Below are 18,627 nucleotides of genomic sequence, written 5' to 3'. Positions count from 1 at the left end.
CTGGGCACGTTAACGCGTTAATATCGCGTTAACACGCCAGCACATTAACGGCGATTAAATTTATTATCGCCGTTAACGCGTGGGGGGGGGGGGGGCACGCGGCGGGATGGGGGCGCTGCCGTGGCAGGGATTGGGAGACGGGGGCTGCCGGGCACGGGGAAACGGACCGGTCTTCACCGCAGGGGTGCAGAGTCTCTGTCCACATGCTGACGGAGACCCTGCGCCCCTCAAAATATGGCCGCCGCTGTGAAGGAGACAGACGCTAGAGGTGCTCCTTTACCTCTAGCGTCTGTCAGGGATGTGCAGAGTGACCAGTGCTACCCGGAAGTGCGGATTCCGGGAGCGCTGTGGACCCTGCAACCCCTGGCAAAGAGCAAGGAAACACCCCCTCCCCCTGGAAGGAAGCAAAAAACCCACCACCTCCTGGCATTGGGCAAATAACCCACCAGCTTTCTGGCATCGTGGGAGCATATGTGTATCTTTCACTATTGGGGGCATATGTATATATGGCACTGCACTATTGGAGGCATATGTGTATCACACCCACCCAAGTGGTCCAAATAGACCATGCCCCTTTTTTTGGCACGCGTGCCTTTGCCGCGCGCATGTTGTTGGCTCTTTAGCTTGACTACAGATATTTTTTGGCTCTTTACCTCTGACCGGTTGGCCACCCTTGATCTAGGAGATCGTGGTGGGCTAAGTGAGGTCGCTGACACCAACAACCATCTATGTTCTCCAGCGAGAAGTTCCAGCTATGTATGGTATATGGGCAGGGCCGGATTAAGCCTCCGGGGGGGCCCCGTGTCACTTTAGATAGGGGGCCCCCTTATACTTGTCATTACTGGCCGCAAACTGCACAGGAGAATATTACACTGTCAAAACACAAAGGCAGTATAAACTTGGTCAATAGGTAACTGTTTTTCCCTCTGTACCTTACTCTGTAGGACTGTAGGAGACCTCACAGGCTCAGCGCTCCCTCTGATAAAAAACCCTCCCATGACGAGCCTCCATGGGCCTGAGAAGCATGTAATGAGCTCCACTAATCAGAGCTCAGCACAAGCCTCTCAGCCTCTGACCTCTTGTGCAAAGTCGAAATCGCCCTGTTCCCATCAGATCAGAATGAGGGTCTATGTCCCAGGTCATGGAGCTGAGATCTGTGAATTTGCAGATTTGCTAGACCTGGAAAATTTCCGGGTCACATGTCTGGAAGCGGCATAAGACAACACTTTTATAGTGAAAGATATTTGAACACCTTCTGTTTTGACTATCAGTCCTGAAGAACACATCTCTCAAATGTCAGCTAGGGTCTGTTTCTGCTTTTTACACAGGTGATTTTGATAGAAGTCCTACTCCAGTCATGAATTAATCCATCACTGGGAGTAATCCAGCCATCATGACAGCAGCTGCTTAGGACACAGGGATCCAGAGGGCGCCACTGAGCCTGCCTATCACAAATAAAGGATGTCTATGATTAAGACATCCTTGTTCTACTTAGGCAGCTGTGGAACTTCTAAGATGCCATAGCTAAACTTTCAAACTTTCACTTGAATTGATTGAAAGTAGGGTTGGAGGGGGTTAAGGCTCCTTATTGGTTTATTCTACAAAATGGCTGCCTCCACTAGGCACTAGAAAGGGCAGAACTCTAATTTGATGCAACAAGATACTTGGAAATAGGTATACAGTATTTGGGAATGTTCCCTCACAGACAGCATGTTGTTGTTGACAACTTTGAGGGAAAGATTTCGGCTCAGTGATTCATGACCTGGAAATTATATCTGACACACAGTGATTTCCTGAGCGTCAGGGCTGTAAAAGACGGATTTAAAATCCCCTTTCTTGGTTAACGAGGAGGAGGCAGTTAATTTAATAACACGTTTTATTCAATAATTGTACTTTATTCATTCACACAATCTCAGGAATGTCACCCTCCTGCCTGTTTAGGCTTGGTGGTCCGCCATCTTGGTTTTGTCACGTGACACGTACCGCCGGCTCTCGCTGCTGGAACCAATAGTAGTTTACCGGAGCAAGGAATGTATATTCTGCTGGCATACGCGATGTTCTGGCAAATGATTTAATAGGAAAGTGGCAGTAATTAGCAGATCCAACACTGTCCCAGGCTAGTATCCTGTAAAGTTGTGCAGGCGCCTTATGTTACCACATTAGCCAAGTTGCTGCGTTATCCTCATCTCCGTCTGCGACAGCCAGTTGGCCCCAGAGGTTGTAATGTACAGAGCAGTCAGATTACTAATGTTGAGGCGTTTTCCCCCAGATCTTGGCATATTAGGCAAAATACGCATAAAAGAAAATGTTGACACATATCAGAATGATGGCGTTAATGCAGCACACACGCGCCCAGAACGGGTCTTCTTTAATGCTCTGCTGTTGAAGAGGGTTGGGGGTCTCTGCTACTTCTTTAGGTTCGCTGCAGAACACATTGCTGCAGGTCCGACTGCGTGCAGAACCATTTTCTGGAGCTAACCATGGGGAATGGGGAAAACCAACAGAAAGTTCATCAGAAAAAGGTGCAAAGTAAAACCTTACCTCAGAAACGTAAAGGGGGTCTCCACCCAAACACTACTAATTACTGTGCAGCGTATGGAGCACTTAGGGGAAAACATTTGTAAAAACTGACCCACCAGACCTTTTCCATTCTGTTGCCACCAACACAACAACAGGACGTCCATACTGTGATCTGGGGACGGCATGTATCAAACCTTCGAAAGAGTGGAATGTGGACGAGTGAAGCTTTTCCCTATACTTTTATAGAACATACTGGGTAGATGCTAGAAGTTGATGCTTCTTAACTTGCCCACTTGCCCAAAGTTTGATACATCTCCTCGATTAGGAATGCATAGACCTGCATTACCTTCATTGTCTCCTCGGCCAGCGTGGCTTCGACTGGATATTTTTCTGAGGGTCATCTCTGGTGGGTTCCTGCCACGGGGTATCGTCCACCATGTGAGGTTTGTTATCTATCCCAAAACAGAGAAATCCTTGGTGACTGATCGGCTTAACGTTCTCTCACAGCCGGTAACGTCCAGTTATTATATCAAGAGCTATCGTTCCCTGTGGTAACCCATTGTTGTATAATGTGCGGGAAGTTAAGGAACCCCATTGAAATGAATGAGTTATTGAAGTGAATGTGAGAATTTAGTAAGTATTATTATGTAATTAGTGCCCTTGTTTCCACTGTGTTTGGCAACCAGTTTACTTTGAGTTTACCAGTTTACGCCTCTTCTTGATTATCCTGTAGCTTTATCATACGGATACAAGTCGTACTCATTTTAATAAGGAACCCACCTGGGAGTGTAGGGGAGGCTCCGTCAACAGACTGATCCCTACAACGACTCCCACCGTCAGCGCACACAAGATGATGGCGAAGTGCAGGTAGTGGATGTCCTTCAGGATTGAAGGTCTCTCATCAGGAATTCCACAACGGGGTATGGGGTACACAAACTCCATGATCATCCGCACTAGTCCAATCGCAAGGCCAACCATCAGACCCCAAAATGCACCCTGTGAGGACAGACAGGCGGATAAAAACATCCAAACACCAATGCTTAATTCATTTATGGGTACCCAGGGTCGGATACTAGGCTGCTCTCTGATAACGTCACATTAAGCTTCTGTCTAAGATGGCCGCTCAGCTCTCATTTTGTGTATGGAGAAGTCATGTGAACACAAAGCGGCCATTTTGTGCTAATCTCAACTGTTAGTGATACACCAGTCTGGCTATGTGTCCCTGAGGGCTGGGAAGTTAGAAGAACATTGTAAGTGCTTAATAATCTCTACTTAAACATTATGGAACAATCAGCATTTAATAAATAGACATCACTTAAATTGACACGGCAGCATTGCAGAGCAAGTAACGCCTGTATGTGACAGTGATATTGTTGTACATGGAAGGCTGTGCGTTACTGACCTGAACATACATGATAGAATCGTTCCCACACAACCAAAGCTCTCTGTCACTCTGTGGTCAACATGGACATGTGAAATAGGGTAGGGATGTGCAGATCCAACATTTTCCACGGATTTACCTGGATCTCAAAATGGGATCTTATTGGCTATCAGCTGTCACATGTTTCGACTCCAAACATGTGACAGCCCTATTTCCAATAAGAGCTAGTTTTGAGATCCAGGTAAATCCGGATCTGCACATCCCTAAAATAGGGTACAGGCATCATAATTTTAGTGGGCTCCACTGCCATTGCATTACTTCTGCGGGCATCCAGTCCTTCATTGGTGCAGTCAATATTGACTGGTGGTTGTGGTGGCAGCGATGTAGGTGATCTTGGTGGCAGAAGTGGGATGTGTGGTGGTGGTGGTGGTCAGTCTAAGTAGTCTATGGTTACACTGGAATTACATCTCCAGAGAAACTGAGGCTGGAGCGCACATCAGTTATAGAACAGAAATAAAACCGTCTTTTTATCAGATATCGCTTCCTCTGTAGGACTCACAGAAGTGCAGGACACGAAGACATTTGCAAGTGAGCAGATAATCTGCAGAACTCCTGCTTTTAACAGGAGAGAGGGTTAAATCATAGGATTAACATTTATTTTGAACCCAGGAATCTACACACACCTGTTTACCAATGCAGCAATTATTCCAAATGAAGATGACGGCTGTCTCTGTCTGGATTCATCCTGTCACATATGCTGGATTAGTAAAACTGTGCCGCCGGCTTACAACGCCTCCGCAAGTTTTACAATCTGCCGACAGAACATTCTCAGGGTACAGCACTTAGGGGGTCTACATAACAACGTCCTCGGCAACGATAAGAAAATGACAGTTGTGTTTTGGTCTCTCTTTAATTACTTGAAAAGGGCACTTTTCAGTTATTATCCTGCAGCCCCTATTGGATATAGTATTATTTACATAGATGTGAGAAGGGAAGCATCTCTCATCTTTTCTGACAAGCATAATGTCATCTCTAGATAGCATTGTGTGTCTTCTTACCTGCAGAAATGGAGAAGGGCAGGGAAGTTAACTTCTCTTTCTGTTTTTTATCCACTGCACTAAAAGGAACTGTATTTTACACTGGGCCCGCTGGCTTCTCACTTCCCCAGCTGGCTACTTCTTCTCCGCTATATCTGTCAGCTCCCTATTCTCCTAACCGGCCCGCTCTTCCTGGCTGGCTCGCCAATCAGCTTCTGTCTGACATAATCAGATTATGGTGCATGCAAGCATTTTTTGCAAAATGCGATGTTAAGAATCCCCATTCCTGCACAGCCCTCTACCACATGTGCTATCCTGGCAATTATAGATAAAGCAAATATAAATAAGGTGGTCATTTCAAAGCAAAAAGCTGCAATTCATTTAATGCCTTTTTCAACTGTAATTACCTACTTAAGGGGACAATTCATCAAATCTGTTTCATAAAACATGTTTGTACATATTTAACCCCTTGAGTGGTGGGTTTTGCTGGGGTAGGACAAACCTACTGGGGCAGGTTTGTCCTGCCCCAGCAATACCCACCACAGATAGTGGTTGCCCATAGCAACATCCAATGTGAAATAGAACACCAACATGCACTGTCTTAGGTGTGCCATGCGGTGTGTGTGTGTGTTCATTGTTTAGTATTGTATGCATAGGGGCGTGACCAGCCCAGGTGTACTTTACCTGCTCATTGGCTCTCTTCCAAAACACTGCCAAGACGAAGATGGCTGTGACAGGCGGCGCCAGGTAGCTAGTGACGGACTGTATGTAGACGTAGAGCTGCCCGCTGTTGGCAGTCTGGAGGATAGGGATCCAGACCACGCTGATGATAACCAGGACGACAGTCACTATCCTGCAGGTGACATAACATCGCACGTTACAATCTCACAGGGAATTGCCTATTCTCGGCTTGTGGTTCTGCTAACGGTATCCTAGGCCCCCGTTGTTTGTTAGCCGGCTGCACCATACAGATGTGACTTTCAAGTCACTTACATACGCGTGCACGCTGGGACAGAAATGGGTGGGCCCCCTGCCCTTCTCCCTTCACAATGCAATAATGACACATACATTGTGTGTAGTGCTGCTTGTGCCAGTTTCCTGTAGTGGAGCATTAACTACAAGTGCTAATACAAGAGTCTCAAGCACCTGTTATGTTCTGACTCCCAGATAAAAGCCTGTCGCCCAGACGTAGAGGCCGGCCATTGCGTCACCTCTGTGCACACACCATATAACGGCTGGGTTGTCATGTGTGCATGTCACATGGTCATCAAAATTAATGACACAGGGACAAAGCGTTTGTCAGACAGGCTATAGTATAAAGTGCCGACAGTGTGTGTCTAGGTTGACAGCCAATAGATCAACACCAACATCAACATAGAGAAAAGGTCAACATAAGCAAAATGTCGACGGGGGGGTGCGTTACACTAATACGGTGTCCATGTTGACCTATGTCGACAGGAAAATTATGAAAACCGTATATGTCGACATTTTCCCATGTCGACCCTTTTCCATGCCAACATTTTCCTTTTGTTGACCTTTTCCATGCCAATATTTTCCTTTTGTTGACCAATAGTGGTCGTACTATTGACTGTTGACCTTATGCATGTTGATCCACACCACATTTTTCTGGCCAAAAATAGCAAGAAACAGGGGTACCATAAACCCCCGACCACTTGTCTACTGTCTCATAACGGCCCTAAGGCCCCCTAAAGTGGAGTGGTGCTCCGGGCCACCCTATAGCTGGCCTTCAACCGCAAACACCTCCCAGCAGCTGCCGGCTCCTCCCCTCCACATCCGCCAGCTTACCGAGTGGAAGTGGGCGAGGCAATGATGGGACTCATGTCATCATAGCAGGGGCATGGTTTAATCACAGATCTTTGGCGACGCCCCCCCCCCTCCGCTGGGCCCCTCCAACAAGCCTAGGCCCAGATAATTAGTTCCTGCCCCACCCCTCGCACCGCTTTGTGCCTGCCACACAACAGCGCCGTGTATTGTATTTTTAGCACTTTTGCTGGATGTTGTTTAGACACGCCTCCAGGATTTTGGACCCGCTGCCCCTCCAGTACCAGGGCCCATCCCAGCCCTTGGCAACCCTGAAGGAAGGGTCCTGAAACACACCAAACAAAAAGCCTTAAATCACAATCACAAGGTTAAATAGACCCCCCCACACACACACTTCCCACCCCCAAGCATTACATCTAACACTAGAATACCAGCTGGGATCCATATAAAGGGATACAGTGACGCAATTTACCTCATAGGGTCTCGCCATTGCGCAGCTGTGGGTGGGGCCTGCTTATGCAAAATGGTGTCGCTGCGGCCATGCTCCCTGCTGCAGATCATGTCATTGCACAGCAAACTGCGTAATTTTCCCTGATGGCGTCCATCACATCGTTTGTTTCCGCCCATTTCGGCGGTGCCCCTTGTGTGTAACAGAACTAGGCCTCTTGCTTAGATTTGGTGGAAAGCATTCTCTGTATATACCCATGTATATATATATATATGTTAGTGCTGGGCACGTTAACGCGTTAATATCGCGTTAACACGCCAGCACATTAACGGCGATTAAATTTATTATCGCCGTTAACGCGTGGGGGGGGGGGGGGGGCACGCGGCGGGATGGGGGCGCTGCCGTGGCAGGGATTGGGAGACGGGGGCTGCCGGGCACGGGGAAACGGACCGGTCTTCACCGCAGGGGTGCAGAGTCTCTGTCCACATGCTGACGGAGACCCTGCGCCCCTCAAAATATGGCCGCCGCTGTGAAGGAGACAGACGCTAGAGGTGCTCCTTTACCTCTAGCGTCTGTCAGGGATGTGCAGAGTGACCAGTGCTACCCGGAAGTGCGGATTCCGGGAGCGCTGTGGACCCTGCAACCCCTGGCAAAGAGCAAGGAAACACCCCCTCCCCCTGGAAGGAAGCAAAAAACCCACCACCTCCTGGCATTGGGCAAATAACCCACCACCCCCCTGGCAACGAGCAAGGAACCCCCACCCCTGGCAATAAGCAAGGAACCCACCAACCCCCTGGAAGGAAGCAAGCAACCCACCACCCCACTGGCATGGAGCAAGGAACCCACCACCCCCCTGGAAGGAAGCAAGCAACCCACCACACCCCTGGCATGGAGCAAGGAACCCACCTTCCCCCTGGCAACGAGCAAGGAACCCACCTTCCCCCTGGCATGAAGCAAGCAACCCACCACCCCCCTGGCATGGAGCAAGTAACCCCCCCCCCCCGCATGGAGCACAAAACCCTGGCAACAAGCATGAAACCCACTATAGCAACAAGCATGCAATCTCCCTTGGCAACAAGCATGCAATCTCCCTTGGCAACAAGCATGTAATCCCACCTGGCAACGAGCATGGAACCCCTGGCAACGAGATTTTAGGTAAGCGGCACTTATGTGCCTATCAGCGCGATTAATCGCAGTTAATCGCAAAATATTTCATGCGATTAATCGCGATTACAAATTTTAATCGTTGCCCACCACTAATATATATATATATATATATATATATATATGCAGTGGTCGAAGTGGGGCGGTATACGGGGGTATGCCATACCGCCACTTTAATCTGAAGATAAAAAAAAAAAACTTCCCCCCCCCCCCTCAGGATGCTCTCTGATCACTCAGCAGCGCATATTGTGCTTTTGTAAAACCCCTGTACAACGGGGCAGTCTGGCAGGAGACGTTGATGGACAGGGGGGTGTCCGAAGGTGCGCACTATATTCACTCTTTACTTTTCCATACCCCCACTTCAAAATTTCCATACCCCCACTTCAAAATTTCCACTTCGACCACTGTATATATATATATATATATATATATATATATATATATATATGGGGCCTACGTGGAGATGCAAGACAAGGGTTAATGGCAGACATCAGCCACCACTACATCACCCTTTGTTTTTCATTAAATCCTGCCAGCACTTCAAGGACCAATTACAGCAATTACCAGCATTTGGCACTGTGCGTGAAGCAACAACACAACAAGCCTCATCTGACAGAACTTGCTGGATTTGGCCAAACCACCATCAGGCACTCTCCATAAATATAAAGAAATAAACATTTATTATTACAACAGCCAGGAACTTTGATCCACATTATTAGACTTCAATGAACGTGTTTTCCTGCCAGGATTAGGAGCTGCCAAGTAGATTTCATTCACAGCTGGGTCAGTCCTGGTCGGTTCCCTACGGGGAAGTGGAATTGGAGGAGCTACACGTGACACACAGGCTGAAAACAATTACAGAGGTGTGTCGTCGTCGTTGTACGTTTTAAGAGCTTCCCTGCGACTGGGTGGAATGAAAAAATGCTTTTGAATGCTGGGGTGTGTCGGCTGCTGCTGAGCTTGGTGTTGACGCCGCGTCTCCAGCGGTACGGTGACTTGCAGGCATCGCTGAATCATTCTGCTGACAGATACGAAGCTGGCTGTGCACTGTCTCAGCAAAATATGGGACGCCACATTGGGACCAATTTATCAACATTATCGGCAAAAAGGATCATTTGTCTTTCTTTTTTCTTATATTGTTGAGAATTCAGTATAATGTGGCATATACTGTATATAGTTATAAGGTAAATATATATATATATATATAATATATATCATACATCCCAGGTGACATTTAATGAGATGCGGAAATGTGATTTTTGATATTTTTTTCGCCAAAAACCTCAGAAAACGCACTTTTTCCAGAATTCGCATATTTAATGAGATGCCAAAAACGGCAAAACCGCAGATTTTGCCAGGAAATCGCACATTCTGACTTAAGTCGCGCTGGAACTCGCATCCAGATGTTTTCCCATTGAAAAGTATACAATTCGCATACATATAATATGAGATGCGAAATTGGGAAAATGTGTCTAAAATTCGACACATATGTAGACCAGGTTCTGACAGGGGAATTGGCCAGAACCCTGCACAGATCATTGAGATCTGTGCAGGGTTCTGTCTTAAAAAATGGGTAAAATTATTATTTTTTGTTTTGTTTTAGCACAAATTCGCACATTTCCTCAAATTCGCACATTTTCATGGCTAAAAATCACACATTTTCATGCCTAAAAATTGCACATTATCGCACTTAATCGCACTTTTTTGCCCGGAATACGCACCTCATTAAACATGTGAATTCGCGGCAAAAAATACGATTTTAAAAAGTGCGATAAGGTGCGATTTCAAAATGTTACTAAAAATCGCATCCTATTAAATGTCACCCCCCATGTCCAAAACTCAGTGGCCCTCAGTTCAGTTGTGGCTGGAGGTGCTATCACTGTGCTTATATGGAAGCAGCAGCGACAGCACTAATAGGGGTAATCCAGCAGGGGGCGTCACATCTCCTGCTGCATTACTAATCCGGGCCGCAACCAAGGACAAACCAAGGCCACCGTCGATCCCCAAATGGCATCAGACTGTCAATCACAGATTCTGATGCTGACATGATGCAACCGACGTCGAAGACTGCCCTGCGCCGTTCAAACCCCATATGCAAAACTCACCACAATCTCTAGAGGAGTTAAACTGATGCGTGAACTGCCTGTTGCAAGTTACCGGTACACGGGGCTTATTTACTAAAAGGCAGCTTGTGAAAGCCAGCGGCGCATTCAAAGACAGAACGACCAGGCAACATTCTCTTCCTGCTTTCCAGCCTGCAGCCAGACGGGGAATGTCTTTCAGTATGCTGATTGGTGGATGTCTGGAGCTATCCACCAATCAGAGTGCTGATTGCCATTCACTGTATGGAAGCAAGTGGAGAGATAGTGCAGGACCACAGGAGGTGCTTGTTATGATTCTTCTTTGTTTACATTTTTCCCGTGAATGGGTGTGGAGGGCCCCAAATGCATTGCTTTGCCCGGGGCCTACAATGCTGGCTCCGAGGTGCCCCCCTGGCCAAAGTCACTGATCATCTGAAGCTTTGACCGATAGTTTTAAAACCATTGGACAAAGCCCTTTGTTAAGCCGCACCCCAACCCCAAAACTCATTGTGTACTTGAACATGAATACATTTAATTTGGTATGGAATGCAAGCTATTGTTCTCTGGCATCAGCCACTCTATGCCATGAGACCATGCCTATAATGTACGTATAGACAATATGTTTCACATGACGTATCAGCTATGACTTCCATACGAGGCGTGATCCTCTTAAGGTCTATTTACAATTTTAAATAGTTTCCCTGGCACAGAAGTCACAATGGTTTTATTTTTTAAACGCTCCTTAATTAAATGAAATGAAATAGCTATCCAGGTCAGTTGGCAAACAGGCCCGTCTCCTCCAACGCCTGCTCATAGTCAGCTGACTTCCTGCAGGCATCAGCGAGTGACTCTCACCTGGGCGTGGTGGGCAGGTGGGCGCGGTGGGTTGACCTATCGCTTTGGCCACAAGTATGCAAAGAACCTCTTGATGTCTAGCCTCCCCCTCACCCTATATATTATTATGACCAACGCCAACAGCAAAGGATTCTGGGAAGTGAGATGATACATGGCAATGCACAGAACTGACACGCATACCTCCCAACTGTCTAGTTTTCCGCAGGGACGTACCCGCGTCCCTTCCAGGGCCAGCAGCGTTCCGCAGAGGGGGGCAGCTGGGATTCCCCCCTGTCACTCGCTGAGCAGCGCTACATAGACGCACAGCATCTATTCCCAGCGGCCAGAGGGGCTGGGGGCATGGCTAGAAGCCACGCCCCCAACAGCGGCAAAAATGGGGGCGTGGCCTCGCAGAACTATGCAAATAATAGGCCATGCCCAGACATTTCCTGCTTTCATATCATATTTGGGGCCAGATGTACGAAGCTTGAAAAGTGATAAAGTGGAGAGTGATAAACCACCAATCAGTCCGCTCCTAACTGCCAATTTACAGCCTGGGTTTGAAAAATGACAGGTAGGAGCTGTTTGGATGGTGGTTTATCACTCTCCATTTGATAACTTTTCAAGGCTTAGTACATCTCGCCCGTGGCCTTTTACGTGTAACATACCATAACCATACCATGTTCATCTATTAACCTTATACATTATATTTGCGGCTAACAGTTGTTTTCAGAGAATTAACCACCAATAGTCACTAGTAAATGGGCCCCTCAGTGTATCGGAATGAAGGCTATTGGGCCATGTAAATGTATTCATGTGTCATTAAAAAAAGTGTCGGATCTTCCCACGGAGATGAAAATAATCATTAAGGCATCTCCTAAGTAATTAAATATCTTGATGTAAGACAAAAAATATGTTAATTGGTACTTAACATGGTTAGCCTCAGTCGCTAGAATGTCCATTAATACATTCTGCAGTAGTCACTTCACATTACATTACAGGTGTTTCACGGTTATGCCATTTTAGGCTTGGTTCTAGGTTCTTATTGGAAAGTCCCACCATCGTGCCTGACCAATCAGACCCTAGGTCAGGACAGAACTCACAACTGTGCGGCCATCTGTGATGTCAGCAGATGCATTCATATACAGTATGTTCTATATACATATATATATATAAGCTGAGCTGCTGGGGCGAGCAGACATTTCTGTGAAGGACGTCGGTCACAGACATATCGGGTGTACACATCTGCCGATCCCTTGCCAATATATTGTGCATCGATATGACCAATGATATACTAACCAGTGTGTACCCAGCATTAGTCTTATTTTCATGTGACACCTCACTGGGGCCACAAGTCCCAGCGTGTGGGGCATTAATGGGCCCACTGGGACTTGTAGTTCCACAACAAAACTAAACCGCAATAAAAACACACACACACGCCCTGTAAAGTAAAAGTTTATTAACATGCACACAACATACATACATACAACATACATACTCATAGGGTCCCCTGTAGTTCTGTCCACTTATTGGGGGTGCCGCCACTCCCCTAGAACTCCGTGGCTATTTGCAGCCCAGTTCCATCGATGGTCTCCTCATTCATAATGATGAATTCAGGTGAGATTCCGTTCGTGAAAACAGCAAATCCGCCAAATTCGTCTGTTTGTAATTAGCCGACATGCATTCGTACCCATTCAATCTAATACCCCTTTCACACCAGCCAAAATTCCCAGGTTGGCCCCAGAAACAACCTGGGACTAGCGCTTGTGTGAAAGGCTGCCGGGCCAAAATCCCGGACTGATGTGCCAGGATTCCAACCCTGTTAGCAGGCAGAGTTGCTCCCGGGACCAGCCTGGGATACAGACCCGGATTGCTGTCTCTGGCCGTGGTGGTGAGCACTGCCACTGGGGAAGCCGCTGTGTCACTGTCTGGGGACACCCTCCTGCCACAGCCGCCGCTGGAGGAAGCTGCCGGGTCTCCACTGCCTGCTGACAGAGCTGCTGTGCACCCAGCCCCTCCTGCCATAGCTCATAGCCCCCCTGGGGGGGGGGGGGGGATTTCTCTCTCCCCTCACACCAGAAAATGCAGGGGCTAGGCTGGTGTGAAAAGGGCAAACCCAGGAATGTCTCTGCATGATCCAGGGACCATATTCCCGGGTAAGTCCCTACATTTTCTGGTGCGAAAGGGGTATAAGAAAATTTCCCCCACAGAATCTAATTGGTTGCCAATAGCAACATCCCATCTTCAATAGAACTCCCATATTAGTAAACAACCCCTCTGTGCCCAAATTTGTCCTGCGTCTCCGGGCCTGGATTATGCCATCATCCTGTATTTGGGCATGATCCGGATTTGGATAACCACATCCCTACTGTACTTGTCCGACAATAAACCGCCCCATCCTTCCCGTCTCACCAGGTGTAGGCGGATCTACGTCCCAGAACTGCGCCAGTCTGCACAGACAACAGCACGTCTACGTCCACAGAATGTGCAAGCAGAGAACCAACACACACGAGAGCCACAGATCACCCGGTTCTAACCGAAATGACTCCATTGCACCCCAGAGAACGCCAGGCAGAAACTTGTCTGTTTTAGACTTGTTAGTAAATCTGCCCACTTTATCTGTGTTACACATTATTGCGTAAGGTTTTGCAACCTGGAAGATTTAGTATGAAGGAAAAATAACACACTAGAGGTTAGTGTGTGACATAGTGATTGATCATCGGTAATTAGTCTAATTAAAATATCCTTAAATAGATAAGATATGAGTTAATGAAACCAAAACCCAGACAGACCAAACAGGCTGAAAATAAACCAAACACTCTGCATAGCTGCCCTAGGGGATTACCTCCTGTCAGATACACAGCCAGGGCCCGGATACACACATTGCGGGGTTAGGCGTGCTCTCTCTCCTAACCCCAATAATGTACATCATCCCTAGGGCAGATGTTCTAAAGTCTTGGAGAGGGGTAAATTAACGTGAGATAAAATAGCAGCCAATCCGCTCCTAACTGTCATGTTACAGGCTGTGTTTGAAAAATTTCAGGGGCTGATTCAATGTCTTTAACGATTTCCTGAGAACTCCTGCACAAACGATTTGGTGTCAAATGATGAATGATTGTACAAAGGATTACACATGAACCATTGATCTGTAACGATGGTGGAGGGGAGTGGGAGCCAGTCAACCAGCTTTACCAAATCGTTCATCCTGCATACACATGAAAGGATTGGTACACATCGCTAAAGATTGGTCTACTAGGTGATTCATTGCGCCCTACGGGCGCTCTTCACACCGGCGTAAGGGGCTGCGCCCCCTTAATTTGTGAACGTTTGTATTGCGAGAATTATGGTTAGAATTGTATGATAGAAGGGGGGGGGGGTTGCGGGAGTAATGGTGGATGGTGGCTGTGGAGTAATGGGCGTGTACTGTAGCCCTGGCTGGGCGGGGGGAGGTGATGTCAAGGGGGTGGAACGTTATACACATGAAAATGTTATACACATAAAACACTGGTCTTCCCTAGGGGGGGGCGGGTTTGTGTATGCCGCTGGGCGGGAACGTTATATACACAGGGGATGAGTGACAGATCTGGCTAAATATATAAGAGATGACCTTTCTGCATGCAGGAAAGATCATCGACCTCTACCAACGACTGTCAGGTATGCGCGTCGGCATCTATATCGCTCATAAACATGGAACGATTTGAGGGAATGGTTGTTTCAATCGGTCGGGAATGCGCAGATCTTTTGCCAAATTGCTCTGTGTGTATGCACCTTTAGTTCGTACATCTGCCCGTCTTTACACATGATGTTCCAGGTGTATACTTCTGTCGCCCTCTTTTCATTCTGAACACAACCACTATCTGCCTGAGGGCCCTATGAGTCTTAATCAGGATCTGTCACGGGGCCCTGTAATCACACAGCTGACTTTCACTTCCCAGTGTTCTATAGATAACAGGCCATAATGGCACAGTATGCACAATAATAACACACTGAGCACAAGGTTAGAAAACCATCAACGGCTCCAGGGGCCTTACCCTTGACTCCTATATAAGTTAATTACTGGGACTGAGCAGATCTTTTATCTTTCTATAAGTTATAAAGCAGTCAGGAGAAACAGAGAACACAACCTATAAACACGTAACAAGGAAATGCTATAGCAATAAATGTCAGTCTAAACATATAGTTCAACACTAGAACTTCAAAGATGCCAACACTAGAACTTTGAAGATGCCAACGCTAGAACCTCGAAGATGCCAACACTAGAACCTCAAAGATGCCAACACTAGAATTTCGAAGATGCCAACTCTAGAACATAGAAGACGCCAACACTAGAACTTCGAAGACGTCAACACTAGAACCTCCAAGATGCCAACACTAGAACCTTGAAGATGCCAACACTAGAACTTCGAATATGCCAACACTAGAATTTCGAAGATGCCAACACTAGAACCTTGACGATGTCAACACTAGAACCTTGAAGATGCCAATACTACAACCTTGAAGATGCCAACACTAGAACTTCGAATATACCAACACTAGAATTTCGAAGATGCCAACACTAGAACCTTGAAGATGTCAACACTAGAACCTTGAAGATGAAAACACTAGAACTTTGAAGACGCCAACACTAAACCTTCGAAGATGTCAACACTAGAACCTTGAAGATGCCAACACTAGAACCTCGAAGATGCCAACACTAGAACCTCGAAGATGCCAACACTAGAACCTTGAAGATACCAACACTAGAACCTCGAAGATGCCAACACTAGAACCTCGAAGATGCCAACAGTAGACTAGAACCTCACCTTCCCACCAGCAGAAGCTCCTTATCATTAGCGTTCCTCCTGAACTTCCGCCAGATGTCCATCGTGAAGAGAGTGCTGCTACTGTTAAATATGGAGGTCAGTGAAGACATAAGCGCTGCCATCATTACTGCGATCATCAGTCCGCGCAGGCCTGCAGCCGTCACCGGTCGTGGCCACAGAAAGGGAAATAGAGAACAGACATGTTCACAAGGGTAAGATCAGGTTAGGGACAGGTACGTTTATGAACTACAACTCCCATCAGAAAACACAACTCCCATTTGAATTGATGGCGGAACAGTGTCATTATGTAATATCACTTCAGCAATAGACTGAAACATAGATCTGTGGTTGTGCTGTAACTAGACATTTGTGGTTCCCATAGCAAAAGTTTGTAAGGGCCCTTAAATACCAACCAGTATTGATAAATGTATATAACTCATGTAACTATGACAGGGAAGGTGGCCCCTCTCAGCTCTGGGCCCCATAGCAGCTGCATCCCCTTGACTGTACCTACTGCAAATCAATCATAAGAGGGAGGAGGTCACTTACCGCTGGGCATTAGGTCAATAACCAGCTTAGGGTATGCAATATTGGAACAGCCAACTTCAGACTGGCAGACTTTAAAACACTCCTCAGGGACCACACAGCCAACGGAATCTGCAAGACAGAAAGCATTGAGGACACCAGTCACACAGTACTGTATGCCGGTTTCACCAAAGTGCTGGATCTCGGCCTAAGCGTGATTATCAGGTATTATTAATATGTATTATTCTGCTTCTACCATTTCCTGATCAGAGCGTGTCTAACAGAGTTTAAATTTTTTTTAAATCCTATCGCCAATGATGCTGTTTACTAGGTCACCCTGTAGTGCCCCATATCTGCCTATAATGTATGTTACAGTTTCCTCTCACTCGACTGGCATTAGATATGTGGGGAACTGTTATACATTTAGGTCCTGGTGCATGGATGTAAGTAGGAATTACATACTGTAGCTGCAGGGCTGCAGGCTGTGCAAATCCGGGTAATTACAACTATAATGCAGCAGGGGGCGCCTGTAGGAGAGGGATGCCTCGTGTCGGCATTAGTGGGGATCCAAGTGCTGCGTCTGAGGATGGAGCCTTGTATCACCATCATGGCCGTCGGTTATGATTCCCCTTGGATTTAGGCACCGGGGTCCAAGAAGTCTGCGCCTGATGGCACATACTCAAAATGGGGCTGATGTGCCCCCTCCCTTTCAAAGACACTTTGACCCTATTGACCTTTTTCATGTCCAACTTTTGACCCTGTTGACCTACTGCAAGTTGACCTTTTGTGGTAGACGACTATCTAGAAACTGTAGATCTATCAACCAGAACCAATGAATCAGGCCCACAGGATTATGGGTCTGATTCGGACATGATCGCTCATCTGTAAATTCGCTGATCGGCGAATAGCTGCAAATCCATTCGCAACTCACTTATTATCGAATTATTTTCCACCCCCTTACTAAAAACACCTGGGCATGCCGACGTTTTCCCTGACACTCCCAGGAAATGGCCGGCGTCCACACCCAAACGGGAGCTTCCTGTCTATCAACTTGCGATTAGAAAATATGCTTTTTCATTGAATGGCCTCGCTACGCGCTATGATCCATATGCATGTCTAGAATTGTCCACCTTGTAAACAGGGCTGCAATCAGGTCTGAATAATAATGTTCTTAAAATGGGCAAAACCATATGCACTGCAGGTGGGGCAGATGTAACAAGTGCAGAGAGTTCGATTTGTGTGAGATATTTTGTTTCTGTGCAGGGTAAATACTGGCTGCATTATTTTTACACTGCAATTTAGATTTCAGTTTCAACACACCCCACTCAAATCTAACTCTCTCTGCACATGTTACTACTGCCCCACCTGCAGTGCACATGGTTTTGCCCATCAGATCTGAATAAGGGCCGTAATCTCTGGTTGTGTGGCTGGTGCGTTCCTGCCCGATAATCTTTCTCCAGCTCAGAACTTGAGAAGGAATTTGGGGATTTGAAGTCTCTTGGCATCACTCTATGAAATGTTTGTTCCAGATAACAAATCCCAGACTAAAGTCTCAGCACGTAATATTCCCTGGCAGATCCATAGGCTCTAGATGAGTTGCCCGGTTTTGATTAATTCCTACCGACAGATATTTCTCAAAGCAGCTCGTTCCGATGAGGAAGACATGGAAGATTTATACTCAAAAATGAAGGCCTGTTACAAGTGTTGTGTAACCACGGCCAGGAACCCAGGGCGTAGCGCCATGATGAACAACTAGATAGCAAGGCAGGTCTACCAGGTCTATCGATGACTCCAAACCGCTGTCTATGGGGCTGTTGTTTTTTAATGAGCGTGCACATGGTACAACGGTTGATTCGTTTGGTCAAATAAATGTCTCTAGACCTAAATATGAATATATGTATAGAAAAACAAGCTGGTTACGTGATGTGTACACAACTAGGGTGTGTCATAACCGTTCTCAATGCACAAATTCCAAAGAAGAAGCTGAAAGTGAGTAACCAGAGGGTGCAGCCACCTCCTCAACGGCAAATGGACACGCTCACTAGATCTTGGC

General features: G+C 46.8%; 1 protein-coding gene across 1 annotated transcript in view; it reads right to left on the bottom strand.

Moving 5' to 3' along the window:
- Positions 1-1,862: 1,862 nt before the first annotated feature.
- The window catches only part of SLC5A10 (solute carrier family 5 member 10), an 84,852-nt gene continuing 68,087 nt past the window's right edge, over positions 1,863-18,627 (bottom strand). The window contains exons 9-14 of the mRNA XM_083152653.1: positions 16,599-16,706; positions 16,050-16,200; positions 5,623-5,791; positions 3,301-3,516; positions 2,867-2,972; positions 1,863-2,474 (exon numbers count right to left, since the gene is read on the bottom strand). Of these exons, the coding sequence (XP_083008779.1) occupies positions 2,281-2,474; positions 2,867-2,972; positions 3,301-3,516; positions 5,623-5,791; positions 16,050-16,200; positions 16,599-16,706 (944 nt within the window). The 3' untranslated portion in view covers positions 1,863-2,280. The remainder of the gene's footprint in view (positions 2,475-2,866; positions 2,973-3,300; positions 3,517-5,622; positions 5,792-16,049; positions 16,201-16,598; positions 16,707-18,627) is intronic.

Source organism: Crinia signifera, chromosome 7, assembly GCF_055691185.1.
Source record: "Crinia signifera chromosome 7, ASM5569118v1, whole genome shotgun sequence".
Lineage (NCBI taxonomy): Eukaryota > Metazoa > Chordata > Amphibia > Anura > Myobatrachidae > Crinia > Crinia signifera.
The sequence above is the reverse complement of the archived record's forward strand: the minus strand, read 5'-3'. Positions and strand labels throughout refer to the sequence as shown.